We start from the raw sequence: 26,956 nt of genomic DNA, 5'->3' as shown, positions 1-26,956 counted from the left end.
TGGTAATCTGCTCGAGACTCGGCCTTGTCCAGTGGAACGTAGATGTATTGTATACTTTTAATGTTAATTTTGCGCACTGAGGTTACGTTTTCGAGTTTTGGTCTCGCGTCCGCCTTGCACGCGGAACTCGCGACGAAGTACTTTTCGTATTCAGGATCAGGTGCGTAATCGGAAAGGACTCCTAACTATGGATTCGGAGGGGTCCCGAACAAAAGGCGGTTGAGCCTGCGGATGCGTACCTTGAGTCCGCTTCGTCGCGTCTTGGGCATTTGTTAACTACTGATCGAGGTTAAAAGACAAATACGCTTCGGTTGACTCTCCTTGCTCGTGGCGAGAAAGCGTGCAGCTCGTACAGCACTGCCTCACTCCAGGCACCCACGGACGGTAGCGTGCCGCTCGTACGGCACTGCCTCGTACGCAGATGTGGCGCAAGGGGAGGACCGGTGATTCGGATGCCTTATTGCAATTACTAGAATACCCACAGGCGGAGACGTGCCGCTCGTACGGCACTGGGCTCGTGTGTGGATGTAGTGTAAGTGGGATCAGTGGAGGATGTGCGAAGAGGTGTAAGAATTTGTAGAGTAAGATATTGTATAAAAATGATTGTATATTACGATAATTCTACATAGGACATCTATGAGCTAACATATGATTACAAAAGTAACAAGATTACAATCAGGAATGTATATATATTTATATAATTGTCGAGTGGGACGAACGTATGGCGTATTCCTATATGACGCGTAATTCTATATGTAGTGAGAGAGCTGAAGGCTCTGGGTTCGGTAACGCACGTGGAGATAGGAAGATTCTCGATGTGGAAATAGGAAGGTTCTGGATTCAGAGAGACTCGAGAAGGATTCAGTGGTTACTTAACTGGAGAGTCCGTGATCGAGGTAGGACTCCGGGGAACTGAGAGCGTCCCTTGGGATGTTCGCCCTTATATTCCTGTTTTCCCGATGGCGGGGGTGGTCGAGTGGAAGGGTTGACTGAGTGGAAGGGTTGAGTTGCGTCATCGGCTCCGCTTTCGATTTCTCTCCTTATATGGTCATGGCCTGAGTTTTCTTCCTTTTGTTGCCTGAGTGGAAGGGTTGCGGGGAAATTCCTATGGCTAAACCCTTGTGGGCATTGCGACTTATTCGTTGTGTATATACATTATTGGAATAGGCCAAGCCTATTGCGTATATCGTGACTTATCTTCTATATTTATATGCTAGTGGGTAGGTTAGGCCTATCGCGCAGGTCGTGACTTATCGCTGGTGTGGTAACTTATTCGGTGGTAATTCTACTGTCGGTAAGTCATGCTAGTGAGTGTGGTAACTTATTCGGTGGTAATCCTACTGTCGGTAAGTCATGCTAGTAAGTATGGTAACTTGTTCGGTGGTAATCCTACTGTCGGTAAGTCATGCTAGTAAGTATGGTAACTTGTTCGGTGGTAATCCTACTGTCGGTAAGTCACGCTAGTAAGTATGGTAACTTATTCGGTGGTAATCCTACTGTCGGTAAGTCGTTGTTCTTATGAGTAAGGTCTGACTAAAGTCTTCCTACAATCTAAAGAAGGTTTCAAATTTTCCGGGCGTACGAGAGGGTGGACGTAACAGTACCCTGATGTGTCCGCTCGGTAGGTGATGGCGGCAGAGGCGACAGGAGTGGAGGCACCGTCCACGACAGTCGAGGAGAAGTGTAGCGCCGGACTCTCACGTCCCACGTTGAGATGAGTATGCGTGGAGGACGAGTCAGTCGCACCGGCGAGAGCTGGAGCGGGACGAGCTTCCACGGTTGGCCTGGACTGTAGTCCAGGGGCCGCTGAGGATGTCTCGGTGGCGGCAAGCGAAGTGGCGCAGCTCGTCTCGGTGATGGCCGTGGCTTCGGCGGCGGCAAGGTGACGTCAAGATGTAGCTAGATCTCTTGTCCCAAAAGACTTCTCCTGGTCTTGGCTGTAAGCCTGAGAGCAGTCGAAAGCTGCCTAGGCCGTCGCCGTGTGGCCTTTTATTCTTCCCTGACTGGAAATGAAACGCGAGAAAGTCTGCCACCTGTTGGCGGCCCTCTCGTATAGCTTCGCGGGCCGCAGTCTGGCCCACGCGCTCGGCGCGTGATCGGTTGGCGCGCGCGCGGCGCGCGTACCGTTCCGATTGTGTGGTCGGGAGACCGCCACATATGTTATAATATTAAAGGTAAAATGTTATAATATGTTCTAAAGGTATAATATGTTCTAATACAGTAATTCAAAATAAATAAAAACACAATTATAATTATAATTTAAGAAATTTTAATTATTTTTTTATCTCCTTTATTAACATTTTGTACAAAAATCAGGCAGAGTTTTAAATGTGCGGCGCAGTCTCGCGGTTTTCCCCATTATTCGCTTCATCTTACTAATTGACACACACCTTATAAATATCCATCTGTTTACTCGTTAATAATCTCTAATGATAAATTAAACGTAAAAATTGTTTTTTTTTTAATTTTTCAAATATATGCAAATTTAGAAAAAATAAAAAATTACCGTAGGAACAAGTGTTCAGTTTATTTCGATACGTTACAGCAATTGAAATTATTAATAGAGCAGCTTCAATAGTAAAAGAGTTACCAAGACCTTGAATTCATTGCGGTAAATTCAAACGAGTACCTCGAAATGCCCGCTCAAATTGTCAAGGTGCCTGAGCAGTGCCTATGTCTGAAGCTAAGTATTTAGCAAGGTGTTCTCTCATACCACTTACTATTGAAGCTGCCCTATTGGCTCCTACTCTGCCAAGTCTCTGAAAGTAATTTTCAGTTACTTGAGCAGTTGTCCAAGCTCTGCCTGTATGTTGCCATCTTGTAGTTCCAACTCTAGTTGTCCAGGATTTATGTAACCATCATCTTTATTATCCATTAACATATTGTGCAGACAAACCAAGGCTTTGATAATGTCTTCGGCTTTTCCCACAGAACACACTAGAGGTGAATTCAAAACCTGCCACCGCATTGTCAGTATGCCAAAAGCATTTTCCGATACACGCCGTGCTCGAGATAAACGGTAATTAAAAATTCGTTGCTCATCTGGCAGCACTTGGTGCATCCTTCCAGGAAAGGGGCGCATGAGGTACTTTTTTAGGGGAAACGCTTCATCACCCACAAAAAAGTATGGAAAGGAGATATCAGTTCCAGGAAGAGGTTTGTCCAGTGGTAGGTCAACTTCGCCATGATTCAAAGCTTGTCCAAAGTCAGAGTTGGACCAAACTCCACCATCACTTATGGATCCTAAAACATAATGCACAGATACAATTGCAACCAGATCCTTTAAATTTGACATTTTAAGTATTACTAATAGTAGTAAGCACACTTACCATACTGTCCAACATCCACCCAAGTAAATTTGTAATGGGCATCTACTGCTGCCAAAAGAACAACGCTGAAAAATCCCTTATAATTGTAGAATTCACTGCCTGACATAGGTGGTGCTTTAATGCGCATATGCCTGCCGTCAATAGCACCAATACAATTAGAAAGTTGCCACAGATCAAAAAATTGAGCAGCAATTTTTTTAAAATCGTTCCTGGTCAGCTGAGGCAGGTAAATAGGGTGCAGCTTCTCCCATATTGCCTTGTACGTCTCTTCAATGACCCGATGTACTGTGCTTTTACCAACACGGAACTTATTATGCAAGCTTTGGACTATTCCACCTTGAGCAAAAAACCTAAAAAGAAAATTGCGCAATATTTAAACATACATATAAAAGCACAACAATAAAATAATTTCGTACATACGATGTTACAAACAATGACTATAAAGATAATTTTTGATAAGCTATACTCATATCAATGTCATTCCTAGCCTCAGTTTCGATGGTAGAGGCTCTCTCATCACAGTTGTCTGCCTTTCAAGCAATGGACATACGATGTTATGTAGAAATTCAAATTGTTCCGGCCACATTCGAAGGTTAGCAAAAAATTCTTCATGGTCTGCCAACTGGGTTTCTGATACAAGGTTGTGGTAGAATCCTTGCTGTTCTCTTTGTCGATTTACTGGTCGAATCCACCATCTCCTATGCCCCCTGCCACGATATCTCTGAATATTGTGTAGCAGAAGTTAATGATGATGAAGCCCAATATATATTCCCACGCACGCGATGAGAAAAAACCTTTCCTTATCAGGTTCCATTTGAGAAGACCATGCAGACAGATCCACGTGTATACTTCTCTCTGTTCGGATTATTTTGAATTAGGTTTGAATTACGTTATAACAAATATATATATATATATATATATATATATATATATATATATATATATGTATGAATATTTATGTTTACACAACAGCACTGCTAGCAGATTAAAAACTCACAGCAATTATTTACCACCTGGTTGTATCACGACTGCACGTTTAAACGTTTCTACGCGTCTGCGCTTGCGGCACTTGTTTCACGCCTGCGTTGCGTGTTCCTGTGTAGACGAGCATGGCGCAGACATCTTGCGCCTACGCTTGAGTTTGTGCCTGCGCCCTTGCGCCGCGCTTTTATGCCTTGTCGTGTATACGAGCCTTTATACGATATGAAAAACCTGCGCAATGACGCTTACTGACATCGATAGTTGTCTGCAGGTAGTTACGGAATACGCCCAGGAAATTTCAAAAATCTTTCGGTATCGGTACTTTAAAAGAGTTTGTACCGTGTCCTTTGTGAAATTGTTTGATATTTCTTGAACATTTCAATTTATTTGATCCTGAAACTATTTCGAGTTATTCTTCTGCGATACACACCTGGAAGTTGAACTGAGCATTGTGTGTATTTCTCCGTATTATTCTACTTCCGTGTTCTACTTTGATGTATGCAACGTAGTATAAAATGAACGATGACGACTTCATTATTAAAACATTAAAAGAATGGGGTCTCAAAAAGTGGATATCAAAATTTTTGGGTATGTTTTTATAAACCTCAAAATTCTTTTCTCATATTCAGATAATAAGATATATTGCATGTTTAATGTAAAGTTAAAATTGGTAAACATTACATGTCATAAATGTTGTAAGAGTAATATGTAGTATAAAACATTGATTTTAATCTTATAGAGCAAGAAATAAGCCCTACATTATTGTTAAGTATTTTGGAACAAACATTAACTGAATTGATACCTACCATTGGTGCAAGATGTATTTTTATAGAGAAAAGGAAACAGTGTATAAAACAACAGTCAGCAAAGGTTAAAAGAAATAAAATTAAGATAATAAATTGTTTCTGTGTTATTGATTTACATATCTCTTCATTCATTTAAACTAAAAGAAATTAAATTAAAAATATTATGTAGAACATCTCTAGATGTGAAAATGTTCCGAATACACAAGCTACTGAAACTAAATTAACCCGAACTGAAGGTGTATCTACATCAGACACATCCAAAGAAATAGAACACATACAAGAAAAAGAAGTCGAGTCTCCAGAAATATTAGTACAAAGTGAAGAAGCAAAAGTAATAGAAGGTTCCGTGTCTCATGAATCAAATATTCCTGAATCAAAAGATATAAAAAATGTGTATTCTTTAGTAAGATTTTTTTAAATTTTGGCTTATTTTTTAAACTTTAATAAAAAGTAGCATAATTTGAAAATATATAATTTTTCATGAATACTTACTGGATTTTTTATCATATAAAAAAACATTTTTTTATATATTTCTTCTTATTTTTATAAATCAATACATTATTTATACACCTTTTTAGGAATATAAAAAATTTTTGGAACAATCTATAGATAGAAGAATTATTATTGCTGTTTCGTGCTCTGTCGAGGTATCCTCGGGACACGTTTGCCGGGACCACCCTGACCAGGGCGCGGGGCAAAAGCCGAGGAGTTAGCGAGGAGTGGGTTTAGATAACGCACGCCCTTGATTTGATTGACAAGCACAATTTATTTCAACACGATCTTTGTACAAAGTTTTTTCGCACTCGCGCGACCGATCGGGCTGAGCATCTGCGGTAGATGTCGGGACGGAAATCTTGCGTCGCTCGTACTCTCTGCGCTTGTTCGCGAAACAGAGATCTTGCAGAGCGATTGAATACCGCCCTCGCGATCGGAAATCTTGAACGCGACCGACGGATATCTTGCTCGCGAGGCAGATGAGCGACCGCGAACACGACTCGCGAGATGCTCAGGCGCACTTAGGTTCACTTGGGGACACTATCGTAAGCACGAAGTGCACACAAATTACACCGAGAACGTAATTTAATATACGAGACGCGGTAATGCCGCGTTAACGATGAGAACGGCGCGGCACGACAAGATGGCCGCGAACGGGGTCGATATCGGGATCGAATATCGAATATCCCGGCGGATATTGGACATACTTGCTTGTCTGAACTTACGCGTGATTATTGCGACGTGTGACGGTTTCGCCGTCGACACGATTCTCGCTTGAAGAATCACGCTACCGCACGCGGTGATCACGTGATCCGTCCCTTGGTTTCGCCACGTCGTTGCTGGCGAACGGATAACGAAGGCTCAGGGCAATGTTTCGCGCGACGATCCTTCGAGCGGGTGCAGATCGCGACGAAACGTGTGCGCTTGATGCAATCCTTGGCACGGATGCAGGGAGCGCACTCAGTTAGCCGGAATTCGCGCGCGGACCAATCGACCGGGTGCTAGCGCGACGAAAACCGGATCACTCTTCGCTTCACGTGAACAAAAGAGCGATTTGAGATGTTTCACGCGGCGACCAATCGAGCGGGTGCGGCTCGCGATGAAACTACACGGACTTCGCGCAATTACTTTCGGCACTCCCGATAAGATAATTGTCACAAACGGCCGGCTCGACTTTCTCCTTAGCGAGGCAGAAACGGAAGAGAGCGCGGATTGATAGCGATCATCCCTCGTCCCGATAGGAGACTCTCGGCGGGGGTCGTTGCCTCACGAAAGATGAATCATATCGATCCACGACGTAAGAAGACGAATCACATCGATTCGCGATGTGACGCGTTGCGCGGTGTACGCGAATTAGGAAACGCGTGCGCGGTTTGTGTCACGTCTGACGGTATAATCACCACTATATTCCAGCCGCATAAATTGTTCGATTTCCATCTTCATTGCCCAGCATCTGAAAACAATATTATAATATAATTATTACTCTTTAAAGTAATTGTCACAATAATCATTACTCAGCTGATGCGAGCACGCGTTCTTAAAGTAGTAGACACAAGTCTAGAGAACATGGCCGCCTTAAGGCCTCCTTTCAAGCTTAAGCCCCGTTTATCATGAATCACACTATAAACTTTTGGACAAGCACTTATCAGAATTCCCTAGAATCAATAAAGTTACTTACAAATTGCTATTCAATGCTAATACAGGCTTTATGAGACCCTTTATGCAATATAAATTCAGTTTAACACACGAATAAATGCACGTTTCATAAGAATAAACTCAGAAAATTAAAATAAAATATAAATAAATAAATTAAAAGCAGATTTTATTCATGAGAACATAACCTTTTGTGCCTAAAGAATATTATCACGCTAAAATAATAATTATCTTACTAGCATTTCTCAAACATGATTGTTATAAACAATTAAATTATATTATTAACAGACCTAGCTAATGTGACTACTGGAACTATCACAAAAAGTCAAACAACTTTTGGTTATAAATCATTATTGGATCTCTCAAAATAAACTAATTAACAATAAAATTTATCATAAAAATATTATTAAAGATGATGAATAAAATCACTGCAGACACTCAGCAGAGCATGTCAAGCAATCTCACAAAAACCCTCGCATCATATCTCTTCTTAATTCCGAGATATAATTAAAAATTACCGAAATCCATAAAACACAAATATTTTAAACAACCTAAAATAAAGCCTTTAATTATCTGGATACAACAAAAGAAACCCCATCTCTCTACTTTTTACCGTTTCTAATTGTAAGTTATAAATTATTAAAGTTTCACGTCCGCCATTTTGAATTTCTTACCTTTTAAACTTACAAGGACCAAATCACTTTTACATTAATATTTTAGTCTTTTATACATTTTAAGATCAAAAAATTTCATTTCTGAACAAAAATTTTGACACTTAATTATTATGATAAAAATGGAATCCGTCATGCTCCTAAACACCAGTAGCGTTAACGCCGATTTTCTATCTAAATTAATTAAATTAATAAACGAGGTTGAAAATTGAACATTCACTCCATGAAAGACGAGGATAGTTTAATACCAGTTCACAGAGAGTAAGACAAGGATAGCCATATAAACTCTTAATAAATTAAAATAAAAATGAAACCAAATAGACGGAGATAAAACAATTATAGAAATACATTCTCTTATATTTATGGAAAAACACCACATTGAAATAACTATTATCTTATTAATATTTTTCAAAAACAATTGTTATAAACAATTAAAATTATATCAATACCGTTTTACTAACTACGTCATCAAAATCATCTCGAAAAACCGATCGACTTAATGAAAAAATACTTACTACAAGATTGTTCAATTTTGTGACTTGCTTTTACAAACAATTATAAATAAATAATTAACCACACTAATAATACCCGTTAACATGTGCCCCAGGTTATGCATAACAACTTTTGTATAAGTCAAAACCTCGTCACTCCTCTGGTTGAGGCTACAAAAAATTCCAAAGGGAAAGACATCCGGTATAACGGTTTAGCATGAGAGTTGTGCCATATTATATATGGGTCCATATATCATAAACTTATTTTCTTTTTCTAATGTGAGGTGTCAGAAACGACATGACAATGTATAGGGGCCATTCTGGACGGGTTGAGGCCGCTGCTCCAGACCTCTCCTTCTGCTCAAGAATACGCTTCTCCTTCGCGAACTTCTCGCGAAGAGTATGCCACCTGGCCGTACAATCTGTGACCGATGCTAAAATCATGACACAAAAGATATAGAAAACATATATAAACTGTTTTCAATTAAAAAAAATGCAACATAACTGCAACAACTTACCATTCACTGTTTCGGCCACACTCTTCCATGCAGAGTCTTTTATTCCGACATTCTTGAATCCTGCATGTGCCTTATCATATATTTCGGGATGCGCCCGCACACACTCTACTAATAAAGTATCGTTGATCGACATATTCAATATTAAATATTGCTCCGCTATTTCCGAATGCGCAACACAATGTCAAATGTCACATTTTAACTTGAATGCAGCCGCGCGTCGGCCTGTTCACGTGAAAAAGAAAGTAAGTTTATGATATATGGACCCATATATAATTTTATATAAAGCACCAAATTTCATATATAATCACATATAATCACATATATTTATATATAATTATATATAGTTATATATAATCTTTTTCCCGGGTGGGTAATTTTTTTATTTTTGGTGCAGATCTGTGAATAATTTCCCACCAAAGGCGTCGGTGTCCGCAGCCACATCTTCACCAACTTTGTCGCCAACAGATGAAGAGCTGTCGCTTCCGCCGTCATTGGCATCTTCAGGCAGCATAGAAACAATATTGAGCGAACAGGCTGTGGATAATGTTAGTGCTCTATTTAGAGTGATTGCTACCTGCTCTCCTCTCTCGTCACCTTTACCTGGGTGTAGCTTATTATCAGCTGCTGCAAGCTTACCCTACTTAGGACCTACAAGTCGGTGCAAGAAGTCAAAGGTGGACGAAACGGCTGAAATGTTCAAAGAGACTCTCGTCAATCTGAACAAATCTATGGCTACACCTAATAGTACTGCTGCTCCATCACCTTTAATTGATATTAATGATCCAGACGTTTTGATCGGCAAAAGTGTTGAATCTTGCCTCAAGAGTCTAACGAATATGGGTTTGAAACTGAAGTACAGGAGGAAATTTAGGTCTATCATTCAAGATTGTGAAGAGGAGGCTGAAGATTTGAAAGTACCGGAAGTACCGAATTAATTACGTGTTTTAACATATTATTATATTGTTCTATTTAAATAATGTGTATTGTTAGAGGTTTTACAAAATGAGTTTTATTTGAAAATAAAAACGTTTCCTTTGTGTTTCAATAAAAACATTTTATTATGTTTCGTATTTCTATTTATTTTATTTCAAATATCATGGTAGTAAGCGTAGATCGCATGACATTATCGTTCTATGTATGTCGAATTAATTAAGGTATCCGCGATATCGAAAGCGAATAATTGTGAATCCATTCAGTAATCGTGATAGCGAACCCAATACCAATAAAACCAAAAGGAGAATTAGAAAATGGAATGGAGAATTTTTTGTTCCCACGTACCTTTCTTCGGATTCTTTTCGAATTTTTCTCCGATTCGAGATATCCGATGTAGATCCGAAGGACCGAAATAAAGTACTTCTTTGAAGTATGTACTTTATTTCTAAATCTGTCCTGCTAGGTTTAATTAAATTTTTACGTCATCTCTACATCGAGTTGTTTTCGTATAATTGCATGTATAATGATACAGTTGCATCGTTCCAAAGTACAGTAATATACACTTGCGGCGAACGCAACTGAACAACTCTTGACCAATAAAAGCGAGAAACAACATGACGCAAAATAATAATAAATTACACTAGACAAATTATCGGAATCTACAGCTACTGAAGGGGGATAATTCCTTGCCGGATCCTCACAATATTGTCTTGATGGCGCATAGCCCCAGGCCCATTTACAAACTCTTTCAGTGTATCTCTCTGTTGTAATACTCCAAGAACAGCATTTCTTGCTCCCATCCGTGGACCATCAATGATGGCTCCATTCTCCCCAGCGACAATGTCATGCCATTCTCCCTCTACCAGTTCGCCAGTTGGCAATTCCTGGTCCACAAAAGAAGGGGGGCAATATGATAGGTTGAGTTTCCTGTCGCCTGTCTTGCGGATGAAATTGTGGAGGCAAACAGCACATTCAATGATGCTTTCCACATTGTCTTCTGTAGCAATAATGGGGTGACGGAAAATCCTCCAACGAGCCGCTAAAATGCCAAAAGCATTTTTAATTACTCTCCTTGCTCTGCTCAACCTTAAGTTATACACAGACTTGTCATGGGGTATGTTGCGCTCGCCATAGGGTTTCATCAGGAAAGGTTTCAAAGGGAAAGCTGCATCTCCTACAAGGAAGTAGGGCATGTCAACCACAGTTCCTGGTAGGTGACTTGAATTCGGCAAGTTAAGGGATCCATCATTCAATTGCCGACCCATTTCAGACGATTGAAAAACTCCGCCATCACTTTGTGAGCCTTCTGCTCCTACATCCAGCATGATGAAATTGTAGTGTGCATCACAAACTGCCAATAGAACCATGCTAAATGTCTTCTTGTAATTAAAATAAACACTTTGGGAAGCTTGTGAGGCCTGTATTTGAACGTGCTTCCCATCGATGGCCCCCACACAATGAGGAAACTGCCATTCTTCCCAAAATCCAGCACTCACCTCACGCCACTCCGCTTCATTTGCTGGAGGGTTCACAAATACACTCTTTAATACACTGACAAGTGCTCGAGTGGTTTCGGCCAGGATCTGAGAGACAGTGCTCAGGCCACATCGATAGGAAAAGCTCAGAGTATACTGACTGTCTCCTGCTGCCAAGAATCTGCAAAGCAAATTTACAAATGGAATCGACTTCTGAGACTTAATTGATAAGATAAGCGAACATTGATGATCTTACCTCAATGTCATAGCAAGCCTCTGAGTGGGTGAAAGAGCAGTGTACATTTCTCGTTTCTTTATCAGTGGACCAACCAAGCTCAGGAGATACTCGAATCTAAGAAAGCGAACATATAATTTGTAAAAATAAACTCTGTGCCAGAAAAATATTTATCTAAGCGCTTCTTTATCAGTATACCAAGCAAGATCAAGAGGTACCAGAATGTAGGAAAGCAGACATTAATTTGTAAAAATGATGATATTTTGTACTAGACAATCATTAAATCTTACCTTTCGACATTCATCCTTGTGTAAATAAAAAAAAAGTGTGGATCATGAAAACGGAGTTCTTCAAGTAAATTATGTTCATCACCAAACTGGGTTCTTCTCCGAAAAATCTTTTTCACACCAACGGTTCGTACTCGTTTCTTCTTCCGCAGTTGAAGATACAAATATCCGGCTAAAATTAATTTAAAAAACTGATAATGCCTCATAGCAGAATTCATTTGGAATTACCAAGCAGGAACTACCAACGAGAATGACAACAAATCTTCTATTCACACCACGCTGTCAAATCATTTTTCAAATGCACGCTGCTTCACGTTACGGCGATCGTAATTTCTTAAGTTCACGTTACGTTACTTTGCGTCCCGTCACGTCCCGTTACGTTAAATTCATCGTAATCCCGGTTTAACTGGACGTGATGTCGGCAGTTTCCCACGATGAACAAGTTCCGCCAGTTATTTTTTTCGAAATCTCTCCTTTAACATCTCACGGATACGGGCCAGATGCCGATACCGTCCACGAAGTCCGCTTTTCTCCAATTGGTCGAGATCCGGGACGGACACTTCCGAAATCTCGCAAAGAAACATCGCCGGCGTGAGAGGAATCAGATCTTCACTATCTTCGGTAATGCAAGTCAACGGCCTCTGATTAATAACCGTTTCTACATCGATCACACAGGTCATTAATTACGTGTAAGACAGACGAGCTCTGCCCAAGATCCGTTTCAGTAGATCCTTAATAGATCGAATGAGGCGTTCCCAAAATCCGCCCCACCAAGGTGCCGAAGCTGGATTGAACATCCAAGCAATACGTTGTATAGCAGTGTCACGCTCAATTTGTTTCCAATCCAAGGAGTCGAATAAGTTGTTTGCACCGACAAAATTAGTGCCTTGGTCGCTCCATATAGTTGATGGTCGTCCACGCCGTCCGATGAAACGCCGCAGAGCCAATAGAAAGGCTTCAGTCGAAAGCGAAGTAACCAACTCCAGATGCACACACCTGTATACAGCACGGTGAACAAAACTATCCAAACTTTTGCTCCCGATTTTAGGTACAGAGGTCCCCAAAGATCAACTCCAGTAGTTTCAAACGCCATGGCATCTTTAACACGATGGGGCAGTGTGCCAGGAACAGCTTCAGCTTTCTTTTGCTTGAATCTGCGACAAACGGTACAAGAGGCGATTATCCTTTTGGCTTCACGACGGCCGCGTAATATCCAGAATTGTTCTCGTAGCTTGTTCAAAACAAACTGCACTCCCGCATGACAAAACCGAAGATGGATAGAACGTATTAAGCAGCTCACTATTGGATGACCTCCAGGCAGCAGAATTGGAAAACGGAGGCCCACCGAATTGTCGCGATGAACCAGCTTAGTCTTGACTCGTACCAGTTTATCTTCCCCAAGTAATATCTCCAGACCATGGAAACTCGCTCCCATCGTTTCAAACGATTCGTGTTGAACTAACTACATTAATTCTAGCTCCGCTTTCTTGAGCTCCTTGGTCGTCAGTTCATCACTTAAGCGAAGCCTGGAATTCTTTGGCGCTTTGCACCAAGCCGCAATCCGCAGGATATAAGCTAAGGCTCAGACATTCTTCTCAAAGGTACTCAACCTTACTCCGAACATAGGCTCTTTAGGAACGTTGATCATTGATGCAGACGTAGCTTTCTTCTTCTCCGAAGCCACCACTTCTTCATTAGGTTTCTCTTCTACGAACTACCAATCCTGCGGTCCATTTTTCAACCAAGCTGGGCCCATCCACCATCTAGAAACCCTGAGCTGTTTCGCTGTACAGCCCCGTGACGGCAGATCCGCCGGATTAAGATTCCCAGGAACATGGCGCCAGTTTTCAACATTAGAGCAGGACAGGATCTCCTTCACTCGATTGCCGACCAGCGTACCCCATTGGTCGTTACGACGAATCCACGCTAGGGCTGTTGCGGAATCAATCCAGTAAAACGTCGGTACTTCTTCGAGTTCCAAAGATATCTTCACGTTTGTAGCCTGTCTGACCGCGATAACACACCCAAATAATTCCAAACGATGAATATAGACCTTTTTGATTGGAGTTACTCTAGCTTTGGCTTGAATCAGCTGCACTAAAACACCATCAATCCCCTAGGTTCGCAGATAAACGACCGCTGCATAAGCATCCTGACTAGCATCAGAAAATACATGTAACTGCCAGCTTTCACGATCGATATTGCCTCCGGTAACGTTCCGAGGGATGCGAATAGCTGAGAGGTAAGATAGCTCCTCGTACCAGGTCTTTAAACTCGGAAATTAATTCCTCTTCCAAAGCTTCATCCCAAGATTTCTTTGCCAACCACGCTCGTTGCAGCATCTTCTTAGGCTTCAGAAGGACAGGACACAAAACCCCGATTGGATCGTAGACTCGACTGACCACCGACAAAATTATACGCTTGGAGACAACCGCAAGAGATTCCTGATTTTTCCACTCCAACCACATCTCATCTTCTCTTCGATCCCACATCATGTCGAGCACTGGAGTCAGATGAGCTCTTTCTCTTTCATAAGACTCGCTGGACAGATCCACGTCGTTTGTCCCTGTCACCAGAATTCCTTCACCGGTTAATTCCCCGGCAGACCAGGCCCATTGTCGTAGTTCCATCTTCGCCTCAGCCATTAAGCGGGTGGCGTCTTTGAAGCGCCTCAACTCTTCCACTGAGTTGACAGCTGTCAAGGCGTTGTCTACATACATAGACTTTAATAACTTTTCTGCTACCTTTCGGTCTTCAGGACCCACCCTAGACAGATGAAATTGGATTACAGTTGCAAGCAAAAAAGGACTACAATTGACGCCAAATACAACCCGTGTGTGTCGCAGTATTATCAAATGACCTTCACATCCTCCCTACCACCATAAAAACCGAAGGGAGTCTCGGTCCTCAGTAGCCACCTCGATCATCAGAAACGCCTTTCGTATGTCAGCTGAAACACCAATATTGCTACAACGAAATCGATTTAATACAGTCGGTAGGAGCTCAGTCAAATTGGGCCCTTTAGCTAAGCACTCGTTTAACGATGGTGCACGCCCATCCTTGCAAGAGGCGTCAAATACAGGACGGATTGGAGTTGTCAGACTTTCAGGCTTTACTACTGGTCGATGGGGCAGATAATGCCCGCGATTGTTTCGTTCTTCATCCGGCACCACTTCAACAATTCCCTCCAAAATCCAATCCTGGAATATCCTGTCATACTGCTCCACCATACTCATTGATTGTAACTTTTTCCAGGTACCATCAAGCCTCTTCTTCGCAACTTCAAAATTGTCCGGCATCTGCTTCGACTCATCAATCCAAGGCAGCCTAACACAGTATTTTCCATCTGGATTCCTATTGACGGTCCCCAAAAAGTGTTGCCGTACTTCCGCATCTCTTTCTGCTTGTGGTTTGTGAAGATCTGGTTCTCGAATGCCTATAAGCTCCAAATCCTACAAATTAGTTATGTCACTCTCCGCCATCATGGAAGTATACACCATTAGCGACGCACTGTTGGACTCATACTCCTCTAACTTTCCTGTCAGTGTCCATCCATACGCCGTCTCGAGCGCAATCAGACCACATCTCAAGTTTACTTTTCTCCCTGTCAACAACGACGCGAAGTTGTCGGCTCCAATCAAGACTTCGATCTCGGGTAAACCTTCTCCAATGTCATTTACGAATATCTTCTTGTCCCTGAGGTCTTCAATCACTCTGTGCTTGCTAGCCCTTAGTAACAATCCGCAGATTTTTTCTTGGTCTAATAACGTTAACGTTGTCTGGACGGAACCATCCAGGCTTTCAATACTGACTTGGTACACTTGGTGTTGCCTGACCTCACGGGAACATCCAAATAGAATGTGACACATGTTCAAGGTTCCGACTGTTTTCAAGCCAAGTTTGATTGCAGTGCTCTTAAGCAAGTAAGATCTGTGACAACCGCCATCAAATACAAGTCGAACTCCCCGACGCATGCCATTGTTCTCCAAATTCACGTACACCGTCTGTAATATAACATCTCCGGAACACTGCAGATTAGACATCGCAGGCGTGGTTTGAGTAGGCGTCTGCTCCGGGGTAGATTCGGGTAGCGATCGAGTTTTCTCTACTTCTGGGCACAGCAACACACAATGCTTCCTTTGACAGAAGACACATTTTACAACAGCTCTGCAACTTCGTGACCCGTGGCCGGTCTTCAAACAAACAGCACGCTTTTTTCTCTGTCACGACCTTTTTTCGGTTCTCCAGATTCATGGAAGCTGCTTTCGCACAAAGTTGGTTTTCATGAGGCTTGTCACAGAAGAGACATTTATTCGTCGAACCAGCAAACTGTCCGGAAGCTGTAGGGCCATCTTCCTCTTGAAACGCTACGTTCTTGGTTAGTTTCTTTTGTGGTTTCTTCTGTGTTTGAAATCCCGTCCGTACTAGTTTACGTTGATCCTCACACTGGACCTCTAATTTTAGAAAATCGATCAATAACTGTAAATCGGTTTGGGGGGGATTCATTGCCGATCCATCCTTGCCCCAGTTCGGACTCCTTTGCCATGCTGTCAACACTTCTTCCGGTAATGTTGACTCGACGATCGGATACAGAAACGTCGACATTTGGTCGCTATTGACTCCCAGTGTCTCGAGTGCTTGTAAATGTGCCGAGAGCTTATCAAACATACTGGAAAGACTCACACTTTGATTACTTCCATTAGCCATAACCATTTTTACTAGTTCACGGATATATACTTGCTTGAGTACTTTTTCGTTACCAAATCGCTCCTGAAGAGCCTTTGCTGTTTTATCGTAGTTCTCACCGGATTGAGGGAAGGTTGCCACGAGATCCGCCGCTTTCGTTCCTTCGACCATACATTGCACGAGGTACTGAAACTTGTCCGCATTATCTAAGTCTTCGTCTTCGTGGATTTTCTTAAACTGAGACCAGAAAAGAAGCCATTCCTTCACATCTCCATTGAATTTGCGCGGTTCATACTTCGGGAGCTTGTATGTCTTCATTCTTCTCAACTCCAAATTTGCATTCGACCTGTTATCCATTACGGAATTTACGGACGTTTTCGAACTCTCTCCATCGTTGGTTATGTTACGCACTCTCCTTCGAGTCTTGAGATATCGTTTCTCGTAATTATCAATTCCAGTCTGCTCTGTATCCAGTGCTGCCTCGTCAATCGGGACTGTTTCCAAGATATGCTGCTTAACAGTCAAATCATAACTACGAATTTCTTCCAACAACTGTTCCAGTCGGGTCAAAGAATCTTGTAATTCACCACAGTCCGGTTCCTCTGCCGACAACAGATCGTCAATATCATTCGCAGTCCTAGTAAATAACCGACGGGCAGACTTTCGAGTCGCTTTTGCTGCATCCATCTCGACTTCTCCGTCAATCGTAACGAAACTTTGAGACTTCACACGGCTTAACCTAACCGCTGAACAGTTAATCGCCACAGATCACGTTGGGGTCACCACAAATGTAGAAACGCTCAACCAACTACCCGTCAGTATCTCTTTTCTACGGTATAAGGGCGGCGAATAACCCGCGTAAATAATTTCGACAGTAGCTACTGATAAAAAGACGTTTATTATATTCGTAATAAAACGGACTGAGATCGACTCGACTAATCAAAGACAGAGAGACGCGCGCGCTCACGCGAGAACCAGGCGCTGTACAATCATAGATCAGTAAAATTAAAGAACGGCCATCCGGCCCGATGGTTTTAGGAACACAGTAACTAAAATCCCCTAGGAATTAGATTCAATTCTCAACACAGGTTAACCTATTATATCATATTGACGGCAGGGAGCTGATACTGAGATCAAGGAGCCTGTTCACACGAGACGAGGCGTTTCTGCCGCGCGATTGCGACCGCGCGTTAACGTTTGCACGAGCCGCATGCTGTCGCGAGGTAAAGGTCGAGTGTCAATACCGCGATTTTTGACGCTCAAGCCGCGCGATTGTAGCCGCGCGTCTTTGATTAATGTCTGTTTTGCATGTAATACAATGGAACTATTGCCAATTCCCGCGTTTTTAGTCGTACGACTCTAGCGATTGTGGCGACGCGATTCAGAATCGCGCGACTCAACTGCTCTTGAGGTTGAGTGTCAATACCGCAATTTTTGACGCTCAAGTCGCGCGATTGCAGCCGCGCGGCACTAATCGCGCAACAGCAGTCGCGCATACTGTTTTCAAAAGCGCGATGAGAGTCGCGCGACTTCACAGAAAAAAATAATTATTAGTAGTTAGTCTAGGCCCCGATTCCACCCCGGGGGCTCCGAGGGGGGGTGAGGGGGGGTATCGGATTTCGCGGGGGGTGAGGGAAAAAGGGGAGGGGCGGGGTATTGGGTTACACAAGGGTATCGGGTTACAAGGAGATAAGGCGAGGGTGAGAGGGAGAGCGAGGGGCGGAGTATCGGGTTACACAAGGGTATCGGGTTACATAAGAATATCGGGTTACACAAGGGTATCGGGTTTCAAAAATATTGGGTTACGCCGCAAGGGGGGGAGGGGGTTGACCTTGGCATACCACCGTGATGACTCACCACGATGACTCACCGGGATGAGTCACCGGGATGACTCACCCGCGCCGCGAGTCCGCGGAAAGGGAAGTCCGCGTTCGCGGTCGCGGTCGCGCCGCAGGGGTCCGCGTAGGAGTCCGCGGGGGCCGCGTAGGGGTCCGCGGGGGCCGCGTGGTGAGTCCGCGGGGGCCTCGTTCGCAACGACGCCGCTAGGCGGCGCACAATGGGTAAGACTAACTCGATAGCGCACTGCGTAGTAGCGTGTTTTTTCTGTCGATGACGCATCGAACCTGTCGGAACTCGTTCGTCGTAAACAACATTTTTCTAGGAAAAGGGGGGCGGTTATGGCGTAGACTAAACAAATTCGCTAAACAATCTATCTGCGCAGTACGTAAAAGACAAAGGAAAAAATGACGTCATCGGGACGATGATCGACCCGATAACGCATCGAACCTGTCGGAACATGTTCGTCGTAAACAACATATTTTTAGGAAAAGGGGGGTGTTATCTCGTAGACTAATAAAAGATATTCTTCAAATCTTCACGGTATTAACTAATTTTGAGTGTTAAATCTCGAAATGAACCAAAAATGTCCTTATCAACCGGTCAAAAAAATTAAAAAATATTTTTTTTACAAATAAAGTGTAAAAGAGGAGATACATATAATTTGCATAAATTGTTGTTGGCCTTCGCGTATCTGCCGGAACATTGACTCAGGCCGCGTGGGGGTCCGCGGGGGGGGGAGGAATATTTTCTCACACAGCATTGACATTTTCTCTATTTATTACCTGACAGTCGGAATTCTTCAAAGTCTTGCGACATCCTTCGAAATAACTTTCAGGAATCACGGCCATAAAATAACGCCCACGTTTTTCTGACTGTCCATTGCCCGAAGGAATCGATCTATACAGGTCGGGTTTACCCACCCCTCCGCGTTCTCAAATATTTTCAGTTGGAAAAAGATTCCTGACATCATTCGGTTTCCTCATCTGTTTATTAAAAAATATTTTAAAGAAATATGCATTGTTCAAGTTACAGCAAGCATTTTTTATTGAAACTTGCAAATTATTTAAAATATTTTTCTTCAGACGCGACAACGAACGATGAAGAAACGGTTCTGTAGAAACGACTATCGAACGGCGACAAGTGAAGAGAGGCAACGGTTAATTAACGACGGCGACGTACAGCAACGAATGATTCGAGAACGGTTGTCGGACGGCTGTCTAACGGTTCAAGAACGGTTGTCGGACGGTTGTCGAACGGTTCAAAAACAGCTCAGAAACGATTACGAGCGGTTTAGAAACAGCTGCGAACTACGCGGAGACAGGATAGGCTACAAACGGCTAAAGAACGACGACGACGACGATAAGTGACAAGAAGCAGTTAACTGATAACGATGAACGACAACGAACAGTTCAAGAACGGCTCGAAATCGTTTCTGAGCGGTTCAGAAACAGTGATGAACGACGCAGAAACATAAACAGAAACGGTTACGTACAGCCGAAGAACGACGACCGACAGTCAACGAAACGCTAACCGAATATGAGACCGTTAAAATCGACCGATGTGGATAAAAATATCGAAAAGCGACGGTTGGTGGACGAATTGCACGCACCGGCGAGAAAAAATTTTCTCCGCAGACACGTCATAGTGCGAGGGTACGACGACCTGTGGCAAGCTGATATCGTCGAGATGCGTCCGTACTCGCGTTTCAACGGAGGCTACCACTACATACTCACCGTCATCGATGTGTTGAGCAAGTACGCATGGGCCGTGCCGCTCAAGGGTAAAGGTGGCAGCGAGACAGCTGACGCTATTGCTGAGATAATTTGAGATAGCGGGAGGTGCCCTAGTAATCTACAAACCGACATGGGGAAGGAATTTTACAACACCGACGTGCAACGTCTCGTGAAAAAACACGGCATCAATCATTATTCCACGTATTTGGTGATGAAGGCGTCAGTCGTCGAGCGATTCAATCGCACGTTAAAAAACAACATGTGGAAGATGTTTACGCTCAATGGAACTTACAAGTGGGTCGACGCGTTATCGCGACTCGTGTCGGATTACAACGCGCGCAAGCATCGATCGATCGGCATGCGACCCGTCGACGTTACCCCCGCGATCGCCGAAAGACTCTTGGCTACGGTGTACAGCGCTATAAAGATCGCGGGTCCGGCAAAGTTCAAAACGGGCGACTCGGTACGCGTCAGCAAATACAAGACAATTTTCGAAAACGGTTACACGCCTAATTGGACCACCGAGGTGTTTAAGATCGTTAAAGTGCAGCATACCAATCCTGACCTACTCGAGGACTATCGTGGAAAATCCGTCGCTGGAGCGTTCTACGAGTACGAGTTGCATCGCGTGACTTATTCTGACGTGTATCCAGAGTTACGAAGAATTAATTACTTTTTTAATTAATTTCCGTCTTTAGTTGACAATTGATATCAAACAATGTAATTAAAAACTATTTAATTAAAATTGAATTAAGCGGAGTTAATCGAAAGCCGTTTAATTGACGATGATATGAGCGAATTCAATCGAAGATATTCAATTAACGATTAATTTAAGCAGAATTAATCGAAGATCGTTCGATTGACGATTGATTTAAGCGGAGTTAATCGAAAGTCGTTTAATTGACGATTGATATGAGCGAATTCAATCGAAGATATTCAATTAACGATTAATTTAAGCAGAATTAATCGAAGATCGTTCGATTGACGATTGATTTAAGCGGAGTTAATCGAAAGTCGTTTAATTGACGATTGATATGAGCGAATTCAATCGAAGATCATTCAATTAACGATTAATTTAAGCAGAATTAATCAAAAATCGTTCGATTGACGATTGATTTAAGTGGAGTTAATCCAAAGCCGTTTAATTGACGATTAATGTGAGCGCATTTAATTGAAAAGATTTTAATTAACAACTGATTTGTGTGAATTTAAGAATATTTTTCTCCATTGGTTCTGGCAACTCTCTCACATGTAATGTAACAACCATTTTAAAAACTCGTGCGTTATGGCCTTTTATAAACTTTAAACTATCATGTTACTGTAAAACCATTTCTCAATTTTCTATAATTTTGTGCTTAAAATAATAACATAAAATAATAACATAAATTATAAATTATGTTTATGTGATTTTTAGGTTGCACTTTTGAGATTATTATAAGAAATTTTAGTTAAATATCTCATTATATTTTTTAAAAGCGGATTACATCGCTCTATTTTCTAAATTTTAAAACAAAAATATAAATTATTTAATGAAAATAAAGTGACGGCAATTTATTTGCTCTAATAAAAAGAAAAGGCTTATTAGTACCATTATATGATTGAATGGTGACGATTTCTTTGTTATAGGTAATAACAAAAAAGAATATTTTTTTACATTACATTATAAAAGAATATGAGCATTATAATGATTGTATAAATATAATTATTTTTATACTACAAATCACATAAACATCACATAAACATAATTTATAATTTATGTTATTATTTTTAGCACAAAATTATAGACTCACATTAATCGTCAATTAAACGGCTTTAAATTAACTCCACTTAAATCAATCGTCAATCGAACGATTTTCGATTAATTCTGCTTAAATTAATCGTTAATTGAATGATCTTCGATTGAATTCGCTCATATCAATCGTCAATTAAACGACTTTCGATTAACTCCGCTTAAATCAATCGTCAATCGAACGATCTTCGATTAATTCTGTTTAAATTAATCGTTAATTGAATGATCTTCGATTGAATTCGCTCATATCAATCGTCAATTAAACGACTTTCGATTAACTCCGCTTAAATCAATCGTCAATCGAACGATCTTCGATTAATTCTGTTTAAATTAATCGTTAATTGAATGATCTTCGATTGAATTCGCTCATATCAATCGTCAATTAAACGACTTTCGATTAACTCCGCTTAATTCAATTTTAATTAAATAGTTTTTAATTATATTTATTTAAAATATTTATTAATTAAGTTGATTGAATTATATTTGTTTAAATTAATTATTTAATTAAAAAATTGTAATTGATTATAATTCAAACCCTGCGTGTATCTCGTGGAGAAAGTACTGCGCAGGAAGGGCGACGAGGTTTACGTGAAATGGCTGGGATTCGATGGATCGCACAATTCATGGATACACAAGGACAATGTGATTTAATTCGTTCAAACTGTATTTTATTTTTAATATAAAAATGATACATGTAAAGTGTTTGAAATATGTAATACATATAAAGTATATAATAAAAAATATTAAATACTAAATACATGTGTTTCAAACTCGAAGGACCAGACACTCATCCGTGTCAGAAGCTAGACTAGCTTCAATGCGGTACGGGTTAGGGAGATTCGCGCTCCGTTTAGGTGCGCGGTAGGATCGTAGGATCGCGGAACGGGCAAGTTCAGTCAGTTTGATTCTTGTTATTTGTACTGTGAGAAGTTTTTATTTGCTGCGGTGTCACAAACATGGTTCACGTGAACACAACATGGCTAGCACTTGTTATGCGAATGGCCGTGTCGAACGGTGACACGGCGGATTTACACCAACATGGCCGATCACGGCGCACGGCGCACGCGGCGCTTACAGAAATGATCGCGGAATGTCTCGCACGCAGTAGAATGGCCGACCGCGGCAGATTACGCGCACAACGTGGTATCTGAGTTTCTCTCGCGAAGGAGGACGGCCGATACGGCGCAGATCACTCGCACTCGCACGATTGTACTTAAACTCTCGCGAAGGGTGACGGCCGAGCGCGGCGCAGATCACTCGCAGTCGGCGAGATTGCACTTGAACTTTGAACTGTCGCGAGGGGTGACGGCTGAAGGCAGCGCAGGTCACTCGCAACCCGCGAAGTTGCACTTGTCTCTCACGAAAGATGACGGCCGAGCGCGACGCAGATCATTCGCAACTCGCGAGATTACACTTAAACTCTCCCGAAGGGTGACGGCCGAGCGCGGCGCAGGTCACTCGCAATCGGCGAGATTACACTTGAACCTTGAACTTTCATGAGGGGTGACGGCTGAACGCAGCGCAAATCACTCGCGACCCGCGAAGTTGCACTTGTCTCTCGCGAGGGATGACGGCCGAGCGCGACGCAGATCATTCGCAGCTCGCGAGATAGAACGATTCTCGCGAGGGGTGACGGCTGAAGGCAGCGCAGGTCACTCGTCACTCGCGAGACTGAATACGGCCGAACACGGCGCTTAACTTTCAACGGAGAGCACTGAGATGCGTCTCAAAACGTACCGTCCGGTGCGGGACGACGGATAAGCTGAGTCGACGCGGTGAACCACGATATCGTGCGACGAGCGGGTGTCTTTTACGACACGCGGGATAGCAGGCTGACGGCGGACATCTTGCAGCGACGCAAGCGGAGAATCTTGTCGCGGTACGAGCGCGGATCTTGTGTCAACGCGAGCGGAAATCTTGTCGCGGCACGAGCTGAGATCCTGTCGGCGCAAGCGGAGATCTTGTCGCGGAGCTGGCGGAGATCTTGTCGCGTGGCCCGCCACCCGGTTCGACGTTTTCTTCGCGGATGTAGACACGTGTGGTTCACCGGCCAGCTACAGACGTATTTTACTGCGCTTCCGGCGGCGCCGCGACGCGAGGATGAAGAACCATGCCAATTGATTTCGATAGATATGCGGGTCGATGTGCGAACGCTCGCGATATTTGATTGGTCGCGAAGCGCTCCTAGAATCGCGCATGTGGTCGATAAGAACGGGATCGCGGTAGCGCTTCCTCATCCGTCGCGAAGGGCTTGCCGTGCGCGTGAACTCGCCCAATCCGGAACAACATGTGCGATATCTTTATCAATATTTCGTATATTGATTTCATATTTCATATATAATATGATACTTACTCGAGGACTATTGTGACTTTCGTGCTTCGTGGCGCCACCCCGGGGGGGGGGGGGGTGTCGTCACAACACTCTGGGAGGGGGCCCCGGAAAACGCACTGTTCCTTCCAGGACCACGTTATACTACATACATAAATATATATACATACATACATACATACATACATACATACATACATTATATACATTATATACATTATATACATTATATACATTATATACATTATATACATTATATACATTATATACATTATGTTATATTCGGTAATGTCCCCACGGCAACGTATCGGTCGAATTCGGCACAATATATCGCTTATCGTCGTACGGACTCAGAGCGATCTTCGTTTCGCTGATAGTGTACACTTCGTGCATTTTCGATCTTATGCACGACTGTGGTCGAGTCATTTCGATCTCATCGTTCAAACACCGCGTGTAGTCGTCGAACGTGATGGTACGCGCGATGACGTTGCTTTTGACACCTTTCGCTTTTTTAGTGTCTTTTTTGCCATCGACTCGCAAGGCGTACATTTTCGCCCTAAGTCCAACGAATTCGATCATGATCGCACCGTTGTTTTCGTCCTTCATTAGGCCCGGCACTTTTTTATTGACGAGAGGCATATCATAAGCGTTATCTACCGCGTAATCACTCGTGTCGAACCGAGCTATATCATGTTTCATGTTCTTATACGCGTCGTCGCACATGATATGATAAATCAAACTGTCCGTGTCGGTATACATGATTCTACACGAGTCGCGGTACAGGGGAGACATGTATTCGTGGTGAAATTCGTATAGGCACACCTTCGACAAGTCGAGGATGCACATGCCGACGTAGATCGGTTTGTCAAATTTCACCTCGAGTTTGCGCAGTTCGATGGCTACCAGATTTTCCGAAAACACGCTCTTGCTGTGGAAATTCGGTCGCGCGATCATTGCCTCCGCACAGTATCTATTCTCCCACTTCGTAACTAATTTTACATCGACGTGGTTTTGTACATTCTTTGCCTGTGTCCTGAATTTTGTATTGAGTTCGATGTAAGAACGAAGCCACTCAGATTGAGCGAATTGCAATACGCGATGTATTTTAGTGATGCGAAGGCCATGGCGCATGCACTGCTGCAGATTGTGATAATGGATGACATAACGCTCCTTATCGTTCAGCGTGGCGATAAGTTTGTCCTGCCATTTGCCGGGCGGTTTATCGCGCATCGGACAGAACGGTAAGTCAGCGTGCGCGTCATGTTTATCCTGCGGATACTCGAGATCGACCTCGAGAATATAACCCGTAGGCGAATTCAAAGCGATCGCGTTAACGTCGAAATTTGACGTGTCTTCGACCCATCGAAACTCCGCGTAGGACAGTGGCTTACACATCGCCCAGCCGTACAAGTTGTTGACATCGAAGTACATTAGGTACGACGACGGTTTCGATGAATCGTACGACTCCATATACTTGTTGTTGGCCTTCGCGTATCTGCCGGAACATTGACTCAGGCCGCCGCGAATACCACGTTCGATAAACATGACCATGTCAACGTCGGTCAGCAGTTCAAAATTGATACACGTTTGTTTCAACATGGCGTCTCACGTAAAGCCTGGTAAAGTGTAGTAGTACGCGGGATCAAGTCCGTAACTCGCGACGCAGCTGTCGCGGAAATTTTCACACACGTCGGCCAACAGCAAGACATCGGTTTTCAGGTATAGATCGCTGTATTCGCCCAGGGTTCGAACGAAGAATTGTTGCCGTACGTTCGCGGCGTGCGCGTAATCGCTCTCGGAGCGGTTTCACCAGTCAAGAAACTGTAAAATGAATCGCGTGGCGGTAAACACGTATCCTCCAGCTTTTCGACGCTGTCCACGTATTCGTATGGAAAGACACCTTTTCGCGTTAATAATTTGAAATCGTTGTCGGATAACGCGGAAAATTTTGAACGTATAATTTTTAATTTATCATTATCTAAGAAGGATGCTAAATTTGCGAGACTAGCGCTAAGAAATTTATATGAGTCGATAAATCTTTATATCGTTTTGCGAATCAGATTTTTCCGCGGTGTCTTTCACATGTTTAGTAAATGAGATGTACTTTTCCTTTGTTATAGGCAGTACATCGATCTTGCCTTCGAACGCGGCAGCTATCTCCTTCATGATGAAATGTGCGTCATAGCCCGACAGATTGTGGAATACTACTGGGATGAAGTGAGAATCCTTATAATTCAGATTACACGTCGAATATGCCGGACCTCTGTAACGCCCGGTTAGGTGGCAATGATCGCGTACGCGATTATCATCCGGCGCGAACGGTTCTTCACATATATGACATTTCGTCGCGCTGTGAAATGTCTCCCACTCGTCTCGCGTTAAGTCTACCATGCATACAATGTCGGACAAGATGTTCTTTACGCGATGCGCCAATCCGTTAAGTTCCTCGACGAACCACGCGACGCAGTCGTTATCGCGACGAAATCGATACGTCGATAACGTTTCGCCGTAAGAGTACGTAGTATGCTATACTACATACCCGATGATGTTGATAGGCGTATGACGCGTGTTCCGTATCCGATTGTGTCTTCTGCAGCACGCACTCCAGATCGGCGTACACCACAAAGGGAAGTCGCTCTTTCCTGCTGTGGTTCTTGAAGCTGAGCCACTTGTTCTCACTCGGTAGTCGGATTGCACATTTATTTA

General features: G+C 42.9%; 2 protein-coding genes and 1 pseudogene across 2 annotated transcripts; all 3 read right to left on the bottom strand.

The window, feature by feature from the left end:
- Positions 1–10,542: 10,542 nt before the first annotated feature.
- Positions 10,543–11,485, bottom strand: LOC139818324 (uncharacterized; annotated as a pseudogene).
- A 13-nt stretch (positions 11,486–11,498) lies between these two features.
- LOC139818322 (uncharacterized) lies at positions 11,499–17,247 on the bottom strand. Its single transcript, XM_071786940.1, has 9 exons — positions 16,076–17,247; positions 15,386–16,011; positions 14,764–15,310; positions 14,136–14,640; positions 13,593–13,990; positions 13,390–13,449; positions 12,871–13,028; positions 12,362–12,532; positions 11,499–11,533 (listed from the first exon to the last, which is right to left on the bottom strand). The coding sequence occupies exons 1-9, from the start codon at positions 17,245–17,247 to the stop codon at positions 11,499–11,501; spliced, it is 3,672 nt and encodes a 1,223-aa protein (XP_071643041.1).
- Positions 17,248–24,526: 7,279 nt separating this feature from the next.
- On the bottom strand, positions 24,527–25,096 carry LOC139817614 (uncharacterized). Its single transcript, XM_071785847.1, has one exon. It carries the CDS (start codon positions 25,094–25,096, stop codon positions 24,527–24,529), a length of 570 nt encoding a protein of 189 aa, XP_071641948.1.
- Between the last annotated feature and the right edge of the window lie 1,860 nt (positions 25,097–26,956).

This window comes from Temnothorax longispinosus, chromosome 8, assembly GCF_030848805.1.
Source record: "Temnothorax longispinosus isolate EJ_2023e chromosome 8, Tlon_JGU_v1, whole genome shotgun sequence".
Taxonomy (NCBI): domain Eukaryota; kingdom Metazoa; phylum Arthropoda; class Insecta; order Hymenoptera; family Formicidae; genus Temnothorax; species Temnothorax longispinosus.
The sequence above is the reverse complement of the archived record's forward strand: the minus strand, read 5'-3'. Positions and strand labels throughout refer to the sequence as shown.

What these genes read in the sequence shown, in the direction of transcription:
- LOC139818322 (XM_071786940.1), bottom strand. Translation starts at nt 17,247, where the DNA reads ATGGATGCAGCAAAAGCGACTCGAAAGTCTGCCCGTCGGTTATTTACT. An exon ending in AGAGGAGTATGAGTCCAACA is followed by an intron (nt 15,311 to 15,385) that starts GTGCGTCGCTAA and finishes TGGAGCTTATAG; the next exon opens with GCATTCGAGAACCAGATCTT. An exon ending in TCGGCATCTGGCCCGTATCC is followed by an intron (nt 11,534 to 12,361) that starts GTGAGATGTTAA and finishes TTTGCTTTGCAG; the next exon opens with ATTCTTGGCAGCAGGAGACA.
- LOC139817614 (XM_071785847.1), bottom strand. Translation starts at nt 25,096, where the DNA reads ATGTGCATCCTCGACTTGTCGAAGGTGTGCCTATACGAATTTCACCAC.